The sequence below is a fragment of the Pempheris klunzingeri genome, chromosome 4 (assembly GCF_042242105.1).
Source record: "Pempheris klunzingeri isolate RE-2024b chromosome 4, fPemKlu1.hap1, whole genome shotgun sequence".
Classification (NCBI taxonomy): domain Eukaryota; kingdom Metazoa; phylum Chordata; class Actinopteri; order Acropomatiformes; family Pempheridae; genus Pempheris; species Pempheris klunzingeri.
In genome coordinates this window covers 18,773,047-18,795,117 of record NC_092015.1, presented here as the reverse complement: position 1 = coordinate 18,795,117, position 22,071 = coordinate 18,773,047, and the positions used below count along the sequence as shown (strand labels likewise).

At 40.4% G+C, this 22,071-nt stretch overlaps 1 protein-coding gene across 1 annotated transcript; it reads left to right on the top strand.

Moving 5' to 3' along the window:
* The first annotated feature begins 1,607 nt into the window (after nucleotides 1–1,607).
* LOC139200170 (uncharacterized) lies at nucleotides 1,608–18,463 on the top strand. The gene is made up of 4 exons (XM_070829407.1): nucleotides 1,608–2,137; nucleotides 14,010–14,087; nucleotides 17,026–17,189; nucleotides 18,411–18,463. Exons 1-4 carry the CDS (start codon nucleotides 1,608–1,610, stop codon nucleotides 18,461–18,463), a joined length of 825 nt encoding a protein of 274 aa, XP_070685508.1.
* The last annotated feature ends 3,608 nt before the right edge of the window (nucleotides 18,464–22,071 follow it).

Below are 22,071 nucleotides of genomic sequence, written 5' to 3'. Positions count from 1 at the left end.
AGTAGTTTTACATTTACATTTTTGTTTACATTTGTAACAGCTGGAGGAGATGATGGGAGTAAACTTAACTTGCATTTAATTTTCAGCATTGTTTCATTTGAATAGAAAACTAACCTGACACTGTTTTAATTGTCCTGAGGCAGTATGTAAACTCCCTAGATTTGAGCTTGGTGTCATGTTACCAATCAAGGACTTCACATAAATCACCTCCACCATTAGTCCCTGGTGCTGCGGGCCTGGGGGAAAAGGGGAAGGGTCATGGTCTCATCAAAACAAACCGTTTTTTAAGCATTAAAGTCCTCATGAATGTCTGTCTGAGAGCTATGCTCATTAGAAAATGCCAATTCTGATCTGAATGTGGCACTGGAGAAGAGGTTATGGGTTATCAAATTCAAAAGGGGTCTTACCATGGGAAACACAAATATGCACACCAAATTTCATGCCACTCCAGTCGTTAGTTTCTTTGATGTCTCGGTAACACTCAAACAAGTGGATGGCCAAATGGGCAATCTCATGACTTTGTGTCTTGACAGCAGTAATTAGATGATCTGTCCTGTTCCCTGTTGTCTTCCTAAGCATGTCAGCTTTGTTGGCAAGTTTCTTTCACCTTGTTTACATCATGTAGCAGTCTATTTGGAGATTTCTGACATGGGAGCTGTCAGTATGTCATCCAAATTTCAGCTGCCTTGCTGCCACATATCATCGAGAAGATGAAAGCTTGGGGGATGTGATCTTATCCCTCATAAGCCTGAATGAAGTGACAACAGCTCAGAGAGAATACACTGACACACACACAGAAAGAAAGATAATTTTGGGAGATTTTTTTTTCTAACAGACAGCAGTAAAAACAATATCTGAGGGAGGGATTAGAGCATCTGTGTTCTTCTGCTTTGAACTGCTGACAGATAAAAAGATGTTTTTGACACTAGCGGTTGCAACAGATTTGGGTGGATAATGGGGCCTGCAGTTGTCAGTCTAAATGTTTTTTATAGACAGCTTTGATACTTCAGCTTTAAAGGCTCTATACAGTGAAGCATAAAAAACTGAATGTTATTTCTAGACTCAGTTTTCATTTCATTCTGTGTTGTATTTTCTTGCGCATTGAGTTATACAATAGTCAACACACAAGTACTCACTCTACCCATATATATATATATATATATATCTCATGATTTTCTTATAGAGATAATATTCAGTATGTGAATTTGAGACAGGATGATAGTCACAAAAACTATTAGGTTTTTTATAATTTAGGGACTATTTGAATAATATAATATAAAATCATGGCCTATTCCTAATATTCAGTACATGTTGATATACTTAATTCTTAAATAGCCACACTTCATTCGATGCTTGAGAAAGACTCATCATTGTTTCTCATATTTGAATATTAATCCTTGCAATTGCATTACAATTGAGGTATTTGCCTCTGTTGGTGGTTTATATTTTACTTATTTAAGTGATATCTAATTCTTGTCATAGCATCACAAGTACAAGTGTAATTGATAACATTAAAAACGACTGCATTCTATTTAGTTGTGCTATTTTCAGGCATGATATTTTCAATTATTATATCATTTCTAACAAACTGTGTATTTTCCCCCCAGATGGCGCGCAGTGAGACGGTGTGCCGCTACTGTGGTGTCAGCTACCTGATTTTCCACGAGTTCCATCAGCTCCACACCAAAGTGGCTCAGTTGGAAGTTGAGCTCCAGGGAGTGAGAGAGACTGCACAGCAGGAGAAGGCCCAGCGAGAGGCACTGGAGCTGGGCAGGCTGGAGTGGGAGAGGGCACTTCACCTGGAGGTGCAGAGACAGGCAGAGGAGAAAGAGAAAAGCATACGAAAAGGGCTTGAAGAGAGGAACAAAGACATGGAGAGAGCTCTGAGAAAGGAGTTTGAAAAAACTTACGAGAGGAAGTGGAGAGAGATGAAAGAGGAGTATCAGAAAATCAGTGAAGAAAAAGAGCGACAACTTACAAGGGAGCTTGGAGACTTGGAGGCGGAGAGACTGAAGAAACAGAGAGAAGAGCTGGAGAGGAGGACCGAGGAGAGAGAGAAAGTTCTGAGTGAGGAACTTCAAACGGCCAATAAAAATTTAGACAAGCTTCGAAAATACTTCCAACAGCTGGAGAAGAGGTGAGGTTTGTCTGTGTTTGTCTGTGCTTCCTGTCCCTGGTGTGAAACGATCTCTAATGCCAGGCTTCATGTGGGCAATTATCCTGTGAGTCATGCTGTTAACACAAAATCACGTAAACACACTCTCAGACAAATCAGACATGTATCCACTATCTGGAGGGGGCATGTGCATCTCTAACACAAACCTTGCTATTATATATCCCACTAGCATCTTCTATCATCCAGTACATAGAAAAGGGAAGATAGATATATTCAGCTCATTAAAGTGTTTAATCCAGTTTAATGAAACAAGGCTGTTGTGCAACATTTATTAGGTTTGTTCACTGGCCGGAGTTGTTTTGCTCAACAACAAACATTAGCTGTCTGACTTAATATGAGAGGAAATAATGTGTTTGTATCCACAATGTATGACAAACATCCCTCTCATTTTATGAGAGAATTGAAAATGTTTTTCTTGCTTATATATTACCACCATAGGTAGTTGACATGGTATTTTCAAGTAGGAGCAGATGAAATGAAAACTGAAGTGGGCCAAGAGTGCTTCCTTGAGGAATACCACATTCAATACCTTAAGTCTTTGATAAGCACCCAGGCTGACAACGCACTCTCAGTTAAGCATTTCTGAAATTAATTATCAGAATATTTCTGACCTTTTAGTAGGGCGGCCTCTGTGCTGTGGTTTGCTTGTTATGCTATTTGAGAGGATGCCAAAATTAGTGATGCGTTTGCTATACATATTGAGTGCTTATGAAGAATGAGAGCACGTAATGGATGTATTGGACTGTTGAGTGGTGGAGAAAAGCATTGGAGGAGTAATATGGTTATCTGAAAAATGTTAGAGAAATGGGTTTGTCTGTCTTTCTTGGCTGCATTATTGTGAATTATAACTTTATCTGTAAAAACGTGGAGGGGACAGTTTACTTTTTCTCCATTATCAGGTTTTTGACAAATTGCAGCAGATTTCCATGGTGGTTTGTGGATTAATTGGCTGTTCTGTCTGTCCAGCAGCAACTTTATCTTGTGAGAATATTATTTGATCATTAAAATCACCAACAAGGTCATCAACTAAGCTAGTGGTGGACCAGTTCTTACCAGATTTTTTCTCATTGGTGGCTGTGATCTGTCTATACAACTGGAAGCGTGACTAGTTATACTGTTAATTCTCAGACCCACAGTATTAGAGAGGAAGAGCTTCTTTTGATACTCGCATCAACATTAAACAGTCACAGTGGAAATCAAAGGACCATTTTCTACACGGACAGTGGACTTAATAGACTAGAATGCAACAGAGACATTCGGCATGTTATAATTGAAAGTAATGGGTGCAGCTCCTTTTATTTTCATTACCACGTCATCTTTTATTGTTATTTCTCTCTCCACCTTCATATGTTCTGTATCTTAGCTGAATGCAACAGGTTCAGGGGGCTGAATGAAGCTATTCTAGGGAATGGTCAATGGTTTTATGAATAAGTTAGATATTATTAGCTCTCACTAATGTCAGAGCTCCTTTCAAAATAAATACATCCCATTTAATTTCAGTTTTTTAAGTGATACAGTATGATGTACACACACATGCACGCGGGTGGTGAAGGTACCTGTTGTGTCGCTTACATCAGCTTTAGTGTTGGTAATCAAATAGCAGGCGTCTGTAATCAAAGAGCCATCAGAGGGTAAGTTAAGTCTCTGGGAAATATGTTTGAAATGCTTGCATGCCATGACTCATGAGAAGGCTATGAAAGCCCAAAACATCTTAAGGCTCCCTTGTTGAAATTCAAAATAATGACGCCAATCTGAAGCCTTAAGTAGAAACCATTCAGGTAATGGCCTATACACCTCCAGCTCCTCCCAGCCTCAATATGAGCAGGGGTCTTATCAGCCACAATAACTGACAATATATATAGGGTTAAGCAGGGACTTCAAATTCTGATCCTACTTTATATTGTTTTATTTTGGTGTAGCTCTCAGGAAGGACTTGTCTTCTGATGTTAAAAAGAGACACTGGCCACCCACGCACTTGAACGTTATAGCAAAGTGGTTTGCTATTGTTACTGTTCATCACAGCTGGTCAAATTGCAAAGTTCTAAAGTTTTATTTTCATTTCATCCACTGTCCACATAAAAATGTAAGGTTTATCACATGTGTACCTTCCTATCTTTCCTCAACTCACTTATAGACCTTCCTCATGTGTTGGTAATTATCTGTGTATCCTACACTGAGCAATCTATAACAAGAAATTACAGAACAGAAATGTCAAAACCTGTCTCAAACATCCACTGTGAAAGGGTTCATAGTGGATGTTTTGCTGTTTTTCAGTCTCTGTTTGTGCATGTATGTGTAGGCCACAGCCAGTATGCTCACATGGCCTGCTGGGTTTCAGGTTGTCCGTATGTTGTTATGTGTGTGGCAGACTAGTGAGCCAATCCACTATCTGGTCTAATGTAAGCTGATTATCTCTCTCAAACACTGCCTCCTCATTGAGTCACAACCACACGCAAACACACACACACGCAAACACACACACACACACACACACACACACACAAACAACAAACACATGCTCCGCACAGTCCTGCTCTGGAGCCTTGGGGCCAAGCGTGGGTCAGGAGGTCAAAGTTCAAGCAGAGATAATGATGCACGGCACAGTGATGTGTGAGAGGCCAGCATGGGCTGACAGCAGTGGGTTCCCTCTCCTGCTCTTTCTTTCTTCTTTGTGTCTTTCTCTATTTTTTTACTTGCATTCTTTCCATCTCTGCCTGTCTTTAACTATCTCTCTCTCTCTTGCTGTATCTGTCATCTTGCTTTTATCATTTTATTTCTCTGTATACATCTCAGTGTTCATCTGCGTTAAAATATGCAATATTTCTTTTTTCATTTGAATGAAATATTTTATCAAATTCAGTCTTCTACCTCCCTCACCTGTTCATAAAACTAATTAGCTTTTTTACACCCTTTCTTAAACTCTCCTCTTTCTCTCTCTCTCTCTCTCTCTGTTGATCCCTAAATACTTTCACCAGCAATTTGGCAGTACTTTACTGCGATTGTTCACCATCACATACACAGGTGGTAATGAACAGATTAAAAAGCAAAAGAGGGAGGGAGAGAAAAGGTGAGAGCTAGCATGCGAGTGGGAGTTAATGAGGATGTTCTGAATGGCTGGCTGCACAGCAGGAGTGTGACTCTGTTGTTATGTGAGATGCGTTTATGATTGACGGCCCTCCCCTCCCTTCCTGAGTGACTTAATACAGCTTTTGTTGGGAGATTATGTAAGTTACCATAAAAAGACAATAGATTTTATAGGTAAATGTTTCTAGCCAGCAGGGTTCTGGCTTTTCCCAATACTGTTTTTGGATTTGAACCAGTTTTTTTGTACTGATCTACACCCTGACATACAACTATAACCAAACCCACACATACAGGTTTTCCTCTTCTCCTCTTAACATGTCACTGCTTTCTTCCTATAACTGACTTAGGTGTTTGATCCTGTGTTAGTGTGACAGGATGACAAAGGCGGTTGTGGTGTGTGCGCGTGTGTGTGTGTGTGTGTGTGAAGTGGGAGAGCCTGACTGGTAGCTTGATAACAACACTCCCCACACAAACCAAACCTGATTAAAATGTCACCTGTCAGACAGCATGTGTGTTCGTGACATCAGTGTTTGAGAGTGAGTGTGTGGATGACAGGAGTATGACAGAGGAAAGGAATGTGAGAGGGGTAGTAATTTGCAGAGTGCAATTACACCTGATTTTAAAATGTCACCTGCAAGACAAGTTCAGACACGGATGAGTTGGAGATATTTTGATCTGCCGAAGAGAAAGGAAGAGGGAGGGAAAGAGAAATAGACATATGCCATGTTCATGTCATATTACTTACCTTTTTTACCTTTATGATTTGTAAATACCACTCATGTCAACATCCCAGTAGTAATTATGACCTTGTATCTTCTTTCTGGTACCAATTCAAGTCTAATAGACAAGGAAGTCTTACATCTTCAATCAATCAAGATTAGTACATATAACTGATCATAATTCAAAAACTGCCTATAGCTCATCACCAGATTACCATTTACTCAGGGGTGTTAATTACAATCTTAAATGGTAACACTGGCAGTCAGGATCCTGAGGTATCTGATGGCCTACCATCTCATATGAGTAAGATGTGACAAAACCTCATTCAAACAGACACATGACACAGATCTGCTAAATTCACTTCCAGCTGTGTTAGACCTCCTCATATGAAACTCTTGGCCAAGGCAGGTGTAGGTGTCTTTCCAAGCCGGTTTCAGCCAAAGATCATTTGTATGGAAAAAGAATCGTCACTATGTAACCGTGAGTAGACTGTGTTTTTAAGGTTATTGAAATAGTATGAAGAATTACCCAGAGAAACATTTAAAGCCTAACAGAGGACTAGTTCAGGACTTCCAGTATTTGGAGCCAGCGGTTTATGAAGGGAAAGGCAAAGGAAAATGTATTTATATGGCACAATTCATATACAAGGCAGTTTCAAAGTACTTTACCGACATTTAAACTTAAGTATGAACATGTGTTTACATTTGGAGCTAATACTAATATAAAAAAGGAACAAAAAAATATAGCAAAATAAAAGCGCTAAAGACAACATTAGAGGTTAGAGGGTTTTTTAGCCTGTTTTTTAAGGAAGTCCAAGTTGCCATTCAAATCTGTTCTCAAACTATATTCTCAAACAACGCAAGGTGATTATGGAGTTTAGTTACTCTTAGTAACAGTAGTCACTTAGTAACTTTAAATGCTAAATCTTATTTATTTTGTCTAGGGATTCGAAGGGATTCAGATTTTGACAAGTGGATATGATACTGCATTTCGGTATGTAACCCTACACTTGGAATATACGCTGTCGTCACAGACTTAAAATACACACATTTGGTAAGCTGTCTCTCTCTGTCTCTTTATTTGGATTAGATGGGTAATCAGTTGAATGCCGTTCACACATCAGTGTAAAAAGAGATTACATTTCCGTCCCTAGTATAACCACCTGTTCATCAAAGCCCAGCAGTGTCCAACCTGCGGTTAGCACTGATCAGACGGAGGGTTAGGAAGCCAAATCAGATGCTGGGCGATTAACACCTTCAGATAGACCACCAATGTGTTTTTGACACATGTAGCTCTGTCAGTCAGAGAGTCGTTTTAGAACGAGAGAGAGAGTAGCAAAGAGAAGATAAATATATTAGAGATAAAGAAAATAGACATGAGTGTTATGAGAGGGAACAAAACAGGTATGGACAGTTCATCTGACTGAAGACAGGTTGAAACATATCAAGTAAAATGTGCGCATGCTTATGGAGCTGAGAGAAATGTCTGGGAATTTAATGCGCTCTGCTGGCTTCCCCTTGGCTCGCTGGTTTCAGTCTTGATCCAAACTGTGTGTCTGGGTGTGAGTCTGTTTGCGTCTGTGTGTGTTTGTGTCTGACTGTGTATGTGTGTGTGTGTGTGTGTGTGTGTGTGTGTGTGTATGTGTGTAATGCATTTGTGTTTGTCTGACCGTTTGTGTGTGCATGCGCCTGCTCACGCTTGTATACACCTGCAATGGGCAGGATAATCACTCTTGCACACAGTAACAAAAATTAGGTTTGGCAGTTATGAAGAATGAATCATAAAAAATTGTGAGAGCATGCACACACACACACACACACACACACACTCACACACACACATACACAAACACACCTGGGGCTGGATTGTAACGGTAGATAAGATGACTTGCAGGTGGGAGAGCGGGAGTGAAGGAGAGACAAATGAAGGATGACAAATAGAAAGGCATTCATTTGTAACAAGGAAGTGCTTCATGGCAAATTAGTTACGTACTCCTGTGGTTTTATTATAATTTCTGGTTTCCACTAGCAACCACAGAAACAATACACAATTCACTGTACTCTCCCGTCCTCTCTGTATGTGTATATGTTAGATAATATGTCAAGTACTATGTACAAATTCAAAAAGCCTTCAAAGGCAGCATGTGAGGTATTAGTACAGATCCAACTTCAAGTTCATATTACCACATCAAACACACAGACTGACACACAAACACAGCACTGTGGTGGCTGTGTGTATTTTAGCTGGTGGAGAACTCTCCCTGGTAGAGGATGACCTCTATTCAGCTCTAATGGTGGCTCAGCTTTACTGTGGGGCTCATGACAACAAGATAAACAAAAACAACGATATTAATGCGTATCTGACTGTGTGTCAGACACACACACTCGGATACACACACACACACAGAGTTTATTTGGTAATCAACAATAACATGTTGGAGCAGTAGCATAGCAACCCATACACAAATGAAACACAGTGAGGCGGGTTGCTTTTCTGAATGTGAATCAAAATTGACAAGCTGGAAGATATTTTCATATCCTCGGTTAGCCATAATATGATATAATTGTTTGTACTTGTACTTGTACTGTGTGTGTTTGTGTTTGTGTTTGTGTGTGTGTGTGTGTGTGTGTGTGTGTGCGCGTGTGCATTTATGCTGTTTTGATGATCATAATCATCGTTATGGCCTTACATGGTTACCAGATAACTTGGAGAAAAAATAAATAAATAAAAAAATATATATATATATATATCTGATTGACAGGCTCTTTTCATTTTGTCTGACTGCTCAGCTGTTCCTTAGATGATATCTGGCCATGTGCGTAGATTCAGCTGCCTGTCCTGTTTCCTTAAACAAACTAGCTGCAGTTTGTCTATTCTGGTGCTTAAAAACCAAGATGGCGAGGGCCATGAAAACAATATGGCGACGCCTGTACAGCGGGACTCAAGGCCTCAAAGTGGCGGTCCACAAACCAAGCCCCGAGTCCAGATAAAAATTCATACTTGAAATGTAAATACGAACATGGAATGATGCAGGCGGCACACAAACAGAGGCAGCGCTACGGAAACGAGTCAAGCTTGGCTTCCCCTATACCCGATCTTGCACGCCGAGTGAATCTGACAGCGGGGGGAACACCCTGCAGAAACTCGGCGGCTCAACTCGAGGCCTCTGTTGGTGAGGGACACCCGCTGCATCATCCCATCTAAGGGAGTGGGGTCGACTCCAACTCAGTGGGTTTGATCTTTTCAAGGTCTATATACAATCTTCCGTATGACAACTGGTGACATCATCTGTGACATCATATGTGAGGTCACCATTCCAACCAACTGTGACATCATCTGTGAGGTCACTAATCCAACATGGTGGCCAACTGTCATCAGAATCAGAATTCCTTTAATAATCCCCAGGGGGAAATTGCTTTTTGTTACACACAGCTCCAAAAGAATAAGAATAAACTTCAAACACACAAAAAAAAATCATCTGTGAAGTAACATAAGAGGCTAAAGCCTTAACACAACAAAAGACTAGGGCTGTACTGGAAATGGCCTACTAGACTGGCAGTTTGTATTGAATAGGACAAAATGTAGTTTGTCTTATACAGTTTGCAAACAAAAGCAAAATCTGCAGCATGCATGGGACCAGTCTACTTCACCTACTGTGTCCCACAATGCAAGGCGCTTACCGTTGTATGAACAGAGATGTTTCAGAAAGCCCTTTTTTGCCTCCGCTGCCCTAAATTAACAGTATTGCTGATCACCAAAATATTGTTTTAATTTCTGTAATGGTTAACCCACCAGTATGTTTAAGCTCTTTAATCAAAATGATGTATTTGAAATGATGTAAAAGGAATCTGGAGTAGTGGAACTGATGGACTGGACTTGAATCCTATCGAACAGATCTGGGATTTATTGAATTAAAAAATAGATCACACACAAATGTAATCCAAAGCAAGTCTCTGGGAACAGCTAGGAACTATTTGGAACTCAATAACAAAAGAGACGATCGAAAAGTCCATGAAAACAATCAGGGCCAAAGGAGGTCAAACAAAATATTAAGATTTTTGGTTAAAATATATGAATAAGGACTATTTAGTTGTTCCAGTTTGTTATTTGCCTAATAAATAATAATAAATTGTTTAATTTGAAACAAGTTTTTGACAGATTTCTAAAATATTTGTGTTTTCTAGTTTTTATGACAGGTGGTCTGATAAATTTGTTAAGCACTGTACATACACTACTCACAAAAAGTTAGGGATATTCGGCTTTTGGGTGAAATTTTAGGATGAACCTAAAATGCATTCTAACCTTTCCAGGTGAACTTAATGTGACCTTCTCTAAACTTTTGAATGCACATGTCCAACTGTTCATACATACATATGTATACATATATACATACATATGTATATACACTGTTGTCCGTAAAGTTGGAATAATTGTACAATACCCCCAATCTTGTTAAAGCCTGAATACACAGTTTGCAAAGGTTAATTGTGGTTTAAGTTTCACTGTGATGTGTTTGGAAGAGTTTGATCAATAAAGTTGAGAAGATATGCACTTTATTTATCAAGAATAAATCACATTGTCACAATCATTTCATGAGAAGAGGTAAAAAAAACATTTTATTCCAACTTTATGGGCAACAGTGTACATACACACACACACACATACACACACAGTAAAGGATTATGATGAGGCATTGATTGATCTAATTAAACCACATAAAGTTTTCATCAAAGCATTCAGGCGGTCTTTGACGAGCCTGAAATGTGTTTTAATTTTAGAAACATTTGAAAGCTTTACATGCACCGTGTCTGAGGTAGTGTGTGTTTATGCGTCTGCCTTTAGACGCATGTGCATTACGTTCTGTTTGCCCTCCTTTTTGGTCGAAGTAAAATGACTTTTAGCTTTGAATGTCCTGCCATGGTGTTGATCAAAACAGTCTTTTAAGTCACACACATGCGCACACGCAGTGGGTGAACAGATGACGCTTTGATATGGGGAAGCTTTTATGTCACTTCTAATGATGACTGGAAATGCCAGCACAAACACACACACACATACACACACAAAGATGCACCCACATTTCAGTGACTTACACTAATAAGATATCACTAAATAGTTCTATAGCAGATTCACCCTGACCACTGTCAAAGGCAAATGCTTGACAATCATCTCTAGTAAACAGGGCTCTAATCTGAGATCACTGTTGAGAGCAGGTCTCTTGTGGCTAAAAAATGAATTACACCAAATTTGTTTTGTCTGTTTGTATTGATACTGTAGATACTGCACCTTCTGTGCTTCTAGAAAAATAATGACAGGTAAAACAGCAAAATGATGTTGTACACATGGATGCTCACACGGGAAACTAGCAAAACAATACAGGCAATAATACTTCATAAACAATTAAAGGCAGTAAAGTACAGAGAGGCCTTAAAGCTATCATTTGCAGATGTCTCATAATCTGACACGAAGGGAAAGGATGTCCTAAACTTAAGGGCCAAAAATTACAATCACCCTTGAGTTTTAGCCTTAGTACAGAAATAGGAAAACAGACATAATGACATAGAACATTTTGTACACAGTTTGAGGCTTAAAATAAGCCCACTAGGGGAAGTTAAGTTTGGCTTTGTGATGTTGACCTTCAGTCCAAATCTCTGAAAATATGAAGGAGTACGAATCTGGTAAACTCACTGACACATGGACACTCCACAAAAGAGAAAAAAATGGTAGGTCACAATAAGACTGTGGCTGGCAGATCAGTAGTGTTGTTGATGTGTCTGTGTGTGTGTGTGTCTGTGTGTGTGTGTGTGTGTGACATGTCCTGATGAGGCAGTTGATTTGGGCTGCTGGTAGGGGGTACTCTAATCTGGCACGCACTCACTGGCACTGCACTACCTAGTTATTCCACTGACAGCCACTGCCCTAGGAACAGGAGCTCAGGCTCACACACACAAAGCACGCACAGATTTGTATACATAATACACACACATAAAAGTCACACACACACACACACATTCACGCAAACATACACTCACCCCTCTAGGGGCAGTGTTTTTTTACTGATCTCGCTTTGGGACTGGTGGGGACAGATGGGTGAACAGTGGGAGTCTGAGCTGCCATCACTTGAAAAGCAAAGGCAAGCACGCATACATACACAACATTTCACACAGACACACACCGACAGGATCACAGGCTCACCCATACTTGGTCAGAAAGTGGCAAACATACAAGACAAGGCAGGCTAAAATACACATTAACAAGTCTAACTCTCTCTGTCACACACACACACACACACACAGCGAAGCCACAGTCACACGCATACTTATTTACTTGTAAACATGGCCTCTCATTCATACACGCACACTCACATGCACATACACTTTTACTAGAAACATGCATACTTACTCAACCCATTCTCATCCCACACTGCTTGTAATCTCCCTACTGTACGTGAAATTCATCAAAGATAAAGAGACAACATGATGCAGTTCAGGCCAAAATAGCAGCATAAACATATTACAAGAACCAACATAGAGCCGACATACATAGAGACAGAAAAGGAAGGCATATATTAACAGCAGGCTTATTTAAACACACAATTTCTCATCAGAGAAATAAATGTATGCATTTCAGTCCTGGTCCCGCTCGAGCACACACACACATTTAAACTGCTTTTTTGCACTTCTGTTATATTACACCACGAATAACTAAGTCGTGCTCTGTGCGCGGATGATCATTCTTGACCTTGTGGAACATTAAATAGTGAAAAGAATCCAAGCTGAAAGACCCACTTACTTAATGATTCTGAGCCTCTAGCTATATCTTCATTCAGCAAATGGAGCTATGTAACGTTTGAAAGCTGTGAATCATTAGTAAATAAAACTTTAAGCTGTGATTAAAATTCAGCTTAAGACTGCTCATGTGTTTTCAGGTCACTAAAGTAGCAGTATTTAGATTATGATGCCAGTTAGTTCCCCGCTGGAGTAAGAATAGACAGGTGTAAGTGAAGTACTTATCACCATGTGTTCATGTTTATCTGTTGACTCTGTACTGTATGTGTCCTCGACATAACATGTCAACACAACTGACATTGTTACTTCAGGGCGAGCAGGGCAAGGCTGGCCAAATACACCACATGAATATGATAAGACTGGAAGATTGTAAGTTTACCTCAGAGAACCGTCAGCATGCAGACAAAGCAAATCACCTGCACATCAAAGGGGAATCGCTAGCATCAGTAATATCTCTCCTACACTGTCAAATTGTCTTGCCTCACATTTGTTTCTATAGTGCTGCCAATAAGCAGAAAATCCCCTGGCAGGATCACTGCATCTCACTCAAATTACACTTCTTGATTAAACTTTGTTGGTCATGATTAGTACCTGTCTGGTTTTAGCCTCTATTTGTCTAGTCTGCTCCTTGCCGTACTCACTACTCATTATGTTTATTCCTCTCTCTGTCTGGCTGTCAGTGCTTATTTGTGGTGTTTTAGGAAAGAACAGGATGTGTTGTCACTGTTTTTCTTAGGTGTCCAGATCACACAATCTCACTGTTTATGTGTCTGGTTTGTTTGCTCTTTGCTGGAATCTGTTGGATTTGGTTGCTCCTATCTGGAATCAATCAATCAGGCTGGCAAATGTGTGCTGAAAGGCAGTGCAGAGTAAAGGGCCATCCCATTACCCTTATTCATTAGCGAGCACTTCTTTTCCTATGCAATTTATCTCTGTTTTGCACTTCAATCCTATTAAAATTGCTCATATTCAAATAATAATTTATTATGTTTTGAATTATCTGAAACAGGATAAGATGAGCTAAGCAGGGAAGCCCATCTCTTTATATCAATTACCTCTGAGGAACATTTAAATTTTTCATCTCATCACGATCATCCTCTCCTCTCTATCATTAATGTTGCATCATCTATAAGCTCATTTTTCCCCATGGGAGTGCAGTGGCATTACGTTAGGCTTAGGCTCTCTAATGACTGAATATTGCTCACGACCCTCATTCTTCCACTCTTCTTCTTCCTCAACAGGCTGGAGATAGCAGCTTCCACGAAGAAGGAGGCAGAGCACTTGCTCGGAAAAGAGAAGCAGGAAGGGGAAATTCTCAGGTAAGACAGAGAGGATGCAAGGAAAGACGAAATGATACAGTGGAAGAGGGGTGGGATGGCGCGGTAAAGGTTCGGTAAAGCCAAAGCAGGATAGAGATGAAACACAAAAATGAAAAATGAAAAAAAAAAAAAAACAGCATGGGCTTCACATCACCCTGATTGGCTGTCTGCTCCTTGACCAGATGCATGGCAGGAAGGCCGGGGCAGATGGGAAACAACTGTGAGAGATGATAGAGGGAAAACAATAAAAGAGAGAGCAGAAAAACAGAGGAAGAAAAGTTAATTCAGCCTGACCCACTGGCTATTTCCTGGAAATAAAATGTGAGATTGAAAAAGACGTGGGCAGTTAATGACAGGAGAGGAGCAGAGGAGAGAAGTGAAGGTGAAGAGAGTGGGAGGGAGGAGATGAGATGTCAAAAAGTGCTTTTCAATCAGGCGGCTGACATTGAAAGCTGATAAATGAGTAAACCATCGGCTGAGCAAACGCATGCAGTCCCTGTCTCTCTTTCTCTGTTTTCACTATCTTAGCCTTATCACCGTTGACAGATCTGGCTCATATCTGTTCCTCCATTTGGTGCTGTCAGCCTTATGATTTATGTCATCTGACATTATAAAACTGGCTCTCGTGACAAGCAGTGCCAGTGCTCTCCTCCACTCCGCACACACACTCACACACTCTCAGGCACCGCGGAGCAGCTCCCCTCTCATGGCGTCTCATCTCGTCTGAGACTGCGTTCATTTTTGATCACCTTAAGCCACAAACCCTGAATAAGAAAAACAACAACCACTCAAACCCCACTGAGCTCTCAAAAACTGTCACATCACTTTGCACGGAAGACCCAGCCGTGTTCATGAGGTTTGTCTGTGAGTATACAGGCGTGTGTGAGTGTGTAACTCCATGTGTGCCCCCCCATGCCTGCAGTGTATCCATGGGTCTGTGTGCGCCCACATATGTGTGTGTGTGTGTGTGTGTGTGTGTGTTCAGTGTGCTCACACCAACATGTTCCTTTTAAAGTGTTCTTGGAATAACAGAATGTTCTATTCCAGCGCTCTAGTTTTCCACGTCCCTGCTTTGCATGGGTTTGTGACTTGATTGAGCGTGTGCCTGCACGTGTGTGTGTGTGTGTGTGTGTGTGTGAGCTCAGCTAGTGATCTTTCATGTTGCTCAAAGTGCTTTTTCGTCTGAACATATTTCAGAGAGAGATGGAAAGGGAGAGTACTGTAAAACATGGCTGTGCCCTTTCTTTTAAGGGCGTAATAGTTACATTTGTCCTCACTGACCCTCTATCTCTTTTATTCACTCTTTTAAAATCTATTTTATGTCCTGTCTACCTTTTTTCTCTGTTAATTATCAAGTTATCTACTGCGGAGGCCATTAGATGACAAAATAACTGATTTCATAACATATTATTCACTGTTTAGTCTGCAAGTCGTGAGAGAGCCTTCAGGCACAAATTTGTAAGAGGAGAATTGTATTTTTAAACGAGTAAGGACACAATCGTGAGCGTAACGAGGGGAAATGTACAACCACGTTTGAGCAAGTAATAAGACTTCTCTTGTTCACCTTAAATGCAAGCTCCAACTGAAAGCAGAGTGTAATCACGTGTTCAGTTTGATCTGGATGTGAAGTGGATCTCTCAGTCCATTTTCAAAATAAAACGACAAGTAAAGGTCAAAATGTGTTGATACTAAACTACTAATGTTAGAAAATCGAAAAGAAAATCGGAAAGTTTTAAGCCAGAATGGCAGAATGATTTTTCCAGTCCAATTAATTCAAAAGTAGTCCTAATAGGTACCATTTCTAACTTAATTTCCAACCATTTTTAATTAGTTATGTCTTTAAAACTGTGATTTTGCTTAATTTTAGATGGACTTTAGCCAAGTAAGTTTCTATGTTCCTCCCTTTTTTATTTTTTCATTTTCAAGAATGATTTTTGCCATTATTTGATAATACAGGATATAGTTCAGAGGCAGACAAGAACTGTGGGGAGAAAGAGAAATGATGTGAAACATAGATCCCCAGCTGGACTCAAACCGCAGACGTTGGGTTTAGATGGTATTCATCTGTTCAGACAATGTACACAGGATCCGGCTGTGTCTCAGCTGATGGAGACAGTTCACCAGTTTGTGTGTGTCCGCTGGCTTTGTGACCAGAGTATCTCTTTATTTCTTTTCCCCACTCATCTATCTTTTAGCTCCAGGTCTATTTTTGCTGAAGCAGCCCAGATCTACAAATGCTTATAATTTACTCCACATTAATTAGCGCAGCCGGACCCTGTTGCCGTACGGCCATGATCCTAACATCCAGCGTGTTCAGAGCCTGCCAATACAGCTACAAACTAGAACACACAGGATCAGGACTGCACGCTCAAAACTCATCCGGCTCTTAGAAATCTGGGTCTGCACGCTCTCAGATGTTGACTTACAGACTGAACATGTTTTGTGCTGTGCAAAACTCTTCGCAGCGACATAGCAGTTGCACTTCTATGCAGGGAATGTTGTCACAGTATGCTCTTTTCCAAAAAGGCTCTGCTTTAAAAGCCCACAGTTACACAAATTCACACCAGGGAGCAGTAACCGCAGTCTTCTGCTCTTACACACTGATAAACACCACTGGAGCAATTGGGGATTAAGAGCCATAGTCAAAGTAGGGAGAGAGAGAGTCGCACAAAGAATTTCACCAGCAGTTTGGGATTTTAAGTGCAGAGCCACACCTTTAACGTCTGATGTTGTCTTATTTGCGCATTTGTCACTTTAACAGCACTTGTTAACGGCTACCGTGGTAGACGTTACCAGTACTGTCTCAGTCTTTATGTGACAGATGATATTTTAGCCTTCTGTGAAATAGCAATCAAACCTTAAATACTCTCCTGGAAACTTTGTTCAAACTGAGTTTTCATGCTGCTTTTTTTTTTTTTCGTGCTTTTGTGTGTGTCAGAGGTGTGTGTGTGCGGCAGCAGAAGGCCCTTCAAGCGACTGTATCCACGCTCCGCTCCTCTGACAGTGAACTCACAGCTATACGGGGTTTCCTCAGCCAGATGATGGGGGCCTGGCAGGCCTTCAAATCTCAGATACTGCAGCACAACACACAGGTGTTCTCAGGTAACACACACACACTCACGCACACCAAATGAAGCTTCGCATTTTAGGGAAATATAAACAGGATAGAGTGAGAGAGAAACAGAGATTCAGATGCATGAGGATAATTTATGTGTATTTGAATACAGAGCGGACATGAAAGAGAAATGTTGGGGGAAAAAGGAGGCAGGAGGACTTGAGCAAATAATCTCTCAGCAGGAATAAATATTAGTTTAACTGTGGTGTGGATTCTTTTAGTTCTGAGGGCAGCGCCCACAATGGATGATTATAACGTGTGCATATACGTGTGTTTACTGTCGATACACAAACTCTTGTAACCTTTAGGCAGGAAGGGTTTATGTGTGTATGTGTGTGCGTTTTTGGGTTTATGTGTGTAAATTCTGTTAACTAACGGAACTGTTACTGTAAACTAAAGAGAATAGAACTACAGGCTGTGTCTGTGTGAGTGTGTGTGATCATCGCTGACAGTCAATGCCCAAAGGAGAGCTAACCTCCGGCTCACCTCATGGGTGGGACTCCTTCTCTGTGCTGCACGTTCCAAACAGCTGCCAAGCGTGTGTGTGTGTGGTGTGTGTCTGTGTATGAAAGGGAGGGAATGAGGGAGAATTTGATAGAGGAAGAGGAAGAAAAAGAAAGTGGTCTGCTGTTTGTATTGATGCCGTGTGAGTATTTGTTTGTTCAGTGACGTTAGCATGAGAGGCAGCAGCTGCACGAACCAACAGATGCACTAAAATACACACCCAGGAATTCACACACACACACACAGACACGCACACACACACACACACATACATGCACACACTACATATGGTCACAGAAATCTATATCTTCTCCCAAACACATCTATTTCATGGTTGGTGATGTAAATGATATAATGCTTAGATGAAGGAAAGTGATGTTTTTTTTAAAAAAAAAAGAAAAACATTTTTAAAAATAGACTATTGTAATACTTTATTCATACAATTATTCCAATTGTCTTATCTAATTTAATCAAGAAAACAAAAACATTTCAGTATCATGTGGTAAAAATAACAGGCTAGCAGGGACTGTTGGGCATTTTTGCTTGAAAAGTAAACCACGCTTGATTATCCAAATAGTTGACTGTTACTCCAACACCAATCTATCGTAACAAATATATCGCTGTAAATTCCTGAATAATATAAACATTTGATATTCTATAGCTGTGTTTATGTATGACCAGATCCTGCCGTATGTCCATGAAAGGGGGCCTGAACCTGGCCTCTATGTGGGAAAACCCCCAGGCCTTGTTGGACTGACACGCAGACCTCTACAAAGCGCACACCTTAGCCAGTCACCTGCATGTGACTCCAAAGTGATATGGGCGTTAGCTGGCAATTAAACTGTGCTACCTGTCTATCAGCGTTCTGTGGTTAGCGTCAAGCAGCAGAAGAAAGGAGAAGGAGAGGGGGGAAAAAAAGACGGAGAGAAACATAAGGAGGTTGCCTAATGTGAACAGATGAATGTGGTTTATGGTTAGGTGGAGAAGAGGAGGGAGGAGACGAGAGAGCAACCTCAAAGGGTGTGGAATTTTACAGAGAGCAGGACAAAGACGAGCTCTGAGAGCAGAGGAAAACATAATTAATCTCTGCTCATTTTGTGCTGATGTCAGCAGCTGTCTCTTACAACAACTTGATTTGAAGGTGACAGTTTGAGTGTGAGTTTTCATTCAACATTTTGGAAAAGAGAAGAGAGGTTTGACACTGAAATTAAAGTGAAAGGACTTGAAAAAGAATGACTAAGGCTGTATAAATTTGTGTGTGTGCGTTTGTGTGTGTGTGTGTGTGTGTGTGTGTGTGTTTGACCGATCTCTGAACCGCAGCCATCTGCCAACACCCTGGGCCATTCTTAGTCTATATGGTATCTATTTCCCTGGAAGCCAACTGTGTACGTGTGTGTTTGATTAGCGACAATACAGAGACATCAAATATGTTCTCACACAACTTAGCAAAGAGTTTTCCCTCCTGTCATGGGCCTGTTCAGCACACTGTCCACGCCTGTCCACTCTGTTAGACCTGTAGTATGAATAGTGCTATTACATAAACGTCCAGGTAGGAAATACACACACTCCAAAATGTATAAAATCATATCATAACAAAGCCTAGTAAGACAAGTTTCCTTGTACATGTGGCCACTTCGTTGTAAGTTTCTAGGAGGACAAATTCCGTAGTATTCTAGTTAAGTGAAACTCATCTTGAGGCTGTAGCAGCTCCACTCCTCCGGGTCTCTGCAATCTAGCGCTTCCATGACTTCTTTCCATGCTGCTGTGGTTTAGAAGTATTGCTTTTATTACACATAACAAACTAGGCAGACACCCAAAAATGTTTGTGGTACCCAACCACTTAAGAATGTGATATTATTGTAGACTCTCGTAAGAATTCCAGGCTGCAGCTGTGTGTGTGTTAATAGGTAACTGTAAAGGTACCTGTAATTTACAGGACCCTACAGTGTCACAGGGTCCTGCACATAACTGTTACTTACAGACAGCTCCTGATATATTGTAGATCCCATCATCCAATCAGAGAGAAGCCTCAGGTGTGTCTATGTGTGTTCATGTTTTTTTAGGAGAGGGTGTGAAAAAAATGCTTCATGAAATGAGTTATGTGACGTTATTGTGGAACATAGTAAATTCTGTGGGAAAGGTCTCACCAGTTGTATGTGGCACTGTACTGTGTTTCTTAAATCTTTGCTTTTTATCTTTTCCGTCTTGTATTGTAATATCTAATCTAATCTAAATTTAATATCAGACTGACTTCAGCAGTGAAGTGCGTCTAAAATGTCTAAGGTCGCTTTAACAGTGTTTTCCTCTTCAGAAAATGGGCTAGTTAAGTGTAAGTGTAGATTTTTTATCTTGTAGATTTCTCATACAGTGACCTTTTCCGTCATGTTTCATGATGACTCAGCAATTACTCATTACACTTATATATACCATCAAATCAGTGGCAACAGTATAATATATATACAAGAGGTTTGAGTAATAGCAGCATCTATTTATCTATCTATCTATCTATCTATCTATGATTGGTCAATCAAATATCCATCGGGATTCTTTCTAGTTTTATCACTGTGTAAAGCATTAAAACCTGACCTATTATGTTAGTGATTTTCCATAAATATCTTTAGTTATCAGACATTCTCTTCACTTATAACTTTCCCTGGCCATACCAGTGTTTGAGTCACTCAGAAAGGATTGTTAAGAAGGCATTTGTTAAGAAGACTGGTCAACTTGTCAAATGGAAGGAACACTATGTATTTATGTATTTACGATTAAGGTTTTATATTCTGTTTTTTTTTTCTTCAAATCATCACAATAGCAGTCATTACAGTACATGTACTGTGATTCACTTTACTGAAAATTTACTTGCAAACACATATGTATCCTGCAAAAAAACCCACCCAGTAACCGTACTGTAAAACTGCTGCAGTACCTCGGTGGCCAGCTGCCAGTAAGTTGCTGTAATATTTACAGCCGCCTTGTTGCACCGTATCTAAGCACTGAGACACATAATAAAAGCACCGTAGAGAGAGTCAGACACCCTGGTTTGCTTTCATTGCAGGGCCTTTCTGCTCCATCAAGCATTTATATACTTATTTCTGTTTGAATGTGTCTATTACTGTGTGTATTTGTAAGTATTTCTGTATGTGTTTTTGCAATGCCTGTGTGTCTTTCTATAACCAGTGGTTTGTTGCATGTTCTGCATTATGTCTCTCTGAATCTGTGTGAGTTTCTGAGTGTCTGAGTGTGTGTTGCTATACCCGGGTGGACCTTGTCATGTCACAGTGACCAGAAAGCAATTATTGGTGTATTGCTGCTTTGAGGAGGACCTCCTACACTCCCCTCTTCCTGCTGAAAGAGAGAGAGAGAGAGCAGCAAGATGAAGTGGGTAAGAGAGAAATAGGAAAACAAAAAGAGAGGACAAGGAAGAAACAGATGAAGAAAGACAGAGAGGAGAGAGAGTGAAGAGAAGACTTAAGAAGAGAAAAACAATATGGGAGAGCGAGGAAAACAAAGACTCTTAGAAAGGGAATGTCAGGCTGACATTGCTGGATCAGCTTGAGAGCTCTCCAGAGCCACAGCCAGGGTGCCCTGCCGCACCACTCCGAGGGACCCTCACTTACAACTCTCTCAATATACAGTAGACACACACATGTGCACACACACAAATACAAACACATAATACTTGTTTGACACACTCCTGTATCGACACTGCTAGCCTGCAAACAACTTGCCAGACACCCACACAGAGCCTTTGTCTGTTGGCTTTTTTTTGGCTGCTTTTTAGCTTGTAAAACAGCAAGGACAGGCTTCTTCGATAGTAGTTATAGTAATGCTAATGCTAATATGACCAATTTTAGCACTGATTGTATCTCCGATTCTCATAAAACCGATGCCAAATGGCAAATACCAATAAAATACTTCGACCGTGCATTCTCTTTCACGATAATAGCTGCGTCAAACATGGAAGAAAAGCAATCCCGAACAACTTTTAATCCTCCTGCAGAGGAGCAGTTCTTGCCTTTAAATTTATCTGACTAAAGTTAAGCCAACAAAGACAATATGGAAGTTGGGAACTTAAGTACTTTTCTCTGGTGTAATATCCGCTCTTGCCTGGTGCTGCAATAAGTCCATGGATGAGGCCTAAATATTGCAGTTAAGCATTTCTTCCAAGTCTGTTTTTTAATAAATGTATTCACCGGCCCTGTCAATGTGATTATGCAGAACAGAACGGCACAGGTTCAGATTCAAGTGAGTAGAAACTACCCATAAAAATATTTCCATGAATTCATGTTCTCCTCTGCTGCAGTGTTTATTAAAAGAAATAAATATTTGCATCTTGATCGCTAGATATTTTGTGTACACGTTGTA

Excerpts from the sequence above, each read along its gene's own strand:
- LOC139200170 (XM_070829407.1), top strand. The coding sequence starts at position 1,608 with ATGGCGCGCAGTGAGACGGTGTGCCGCTACTGTGGTGTCAGCTACCTG. Across the intron at positions 14,088-17,025 it reads CAGGAAGGGGAAATTCTCAG|AGGTGTGTGTGTGCGGCAGC; the intron begins GTAAGACAGAGA and ends TGTGTGTGTCAG. Across the intron at positions 17,190-18,410 it reads CAACACACAGGTGTTCTCAG|GGGGCCTGAACCTGGCCTCT; the intron begins GTAACACACACA and ends TGTCCATGAAAG.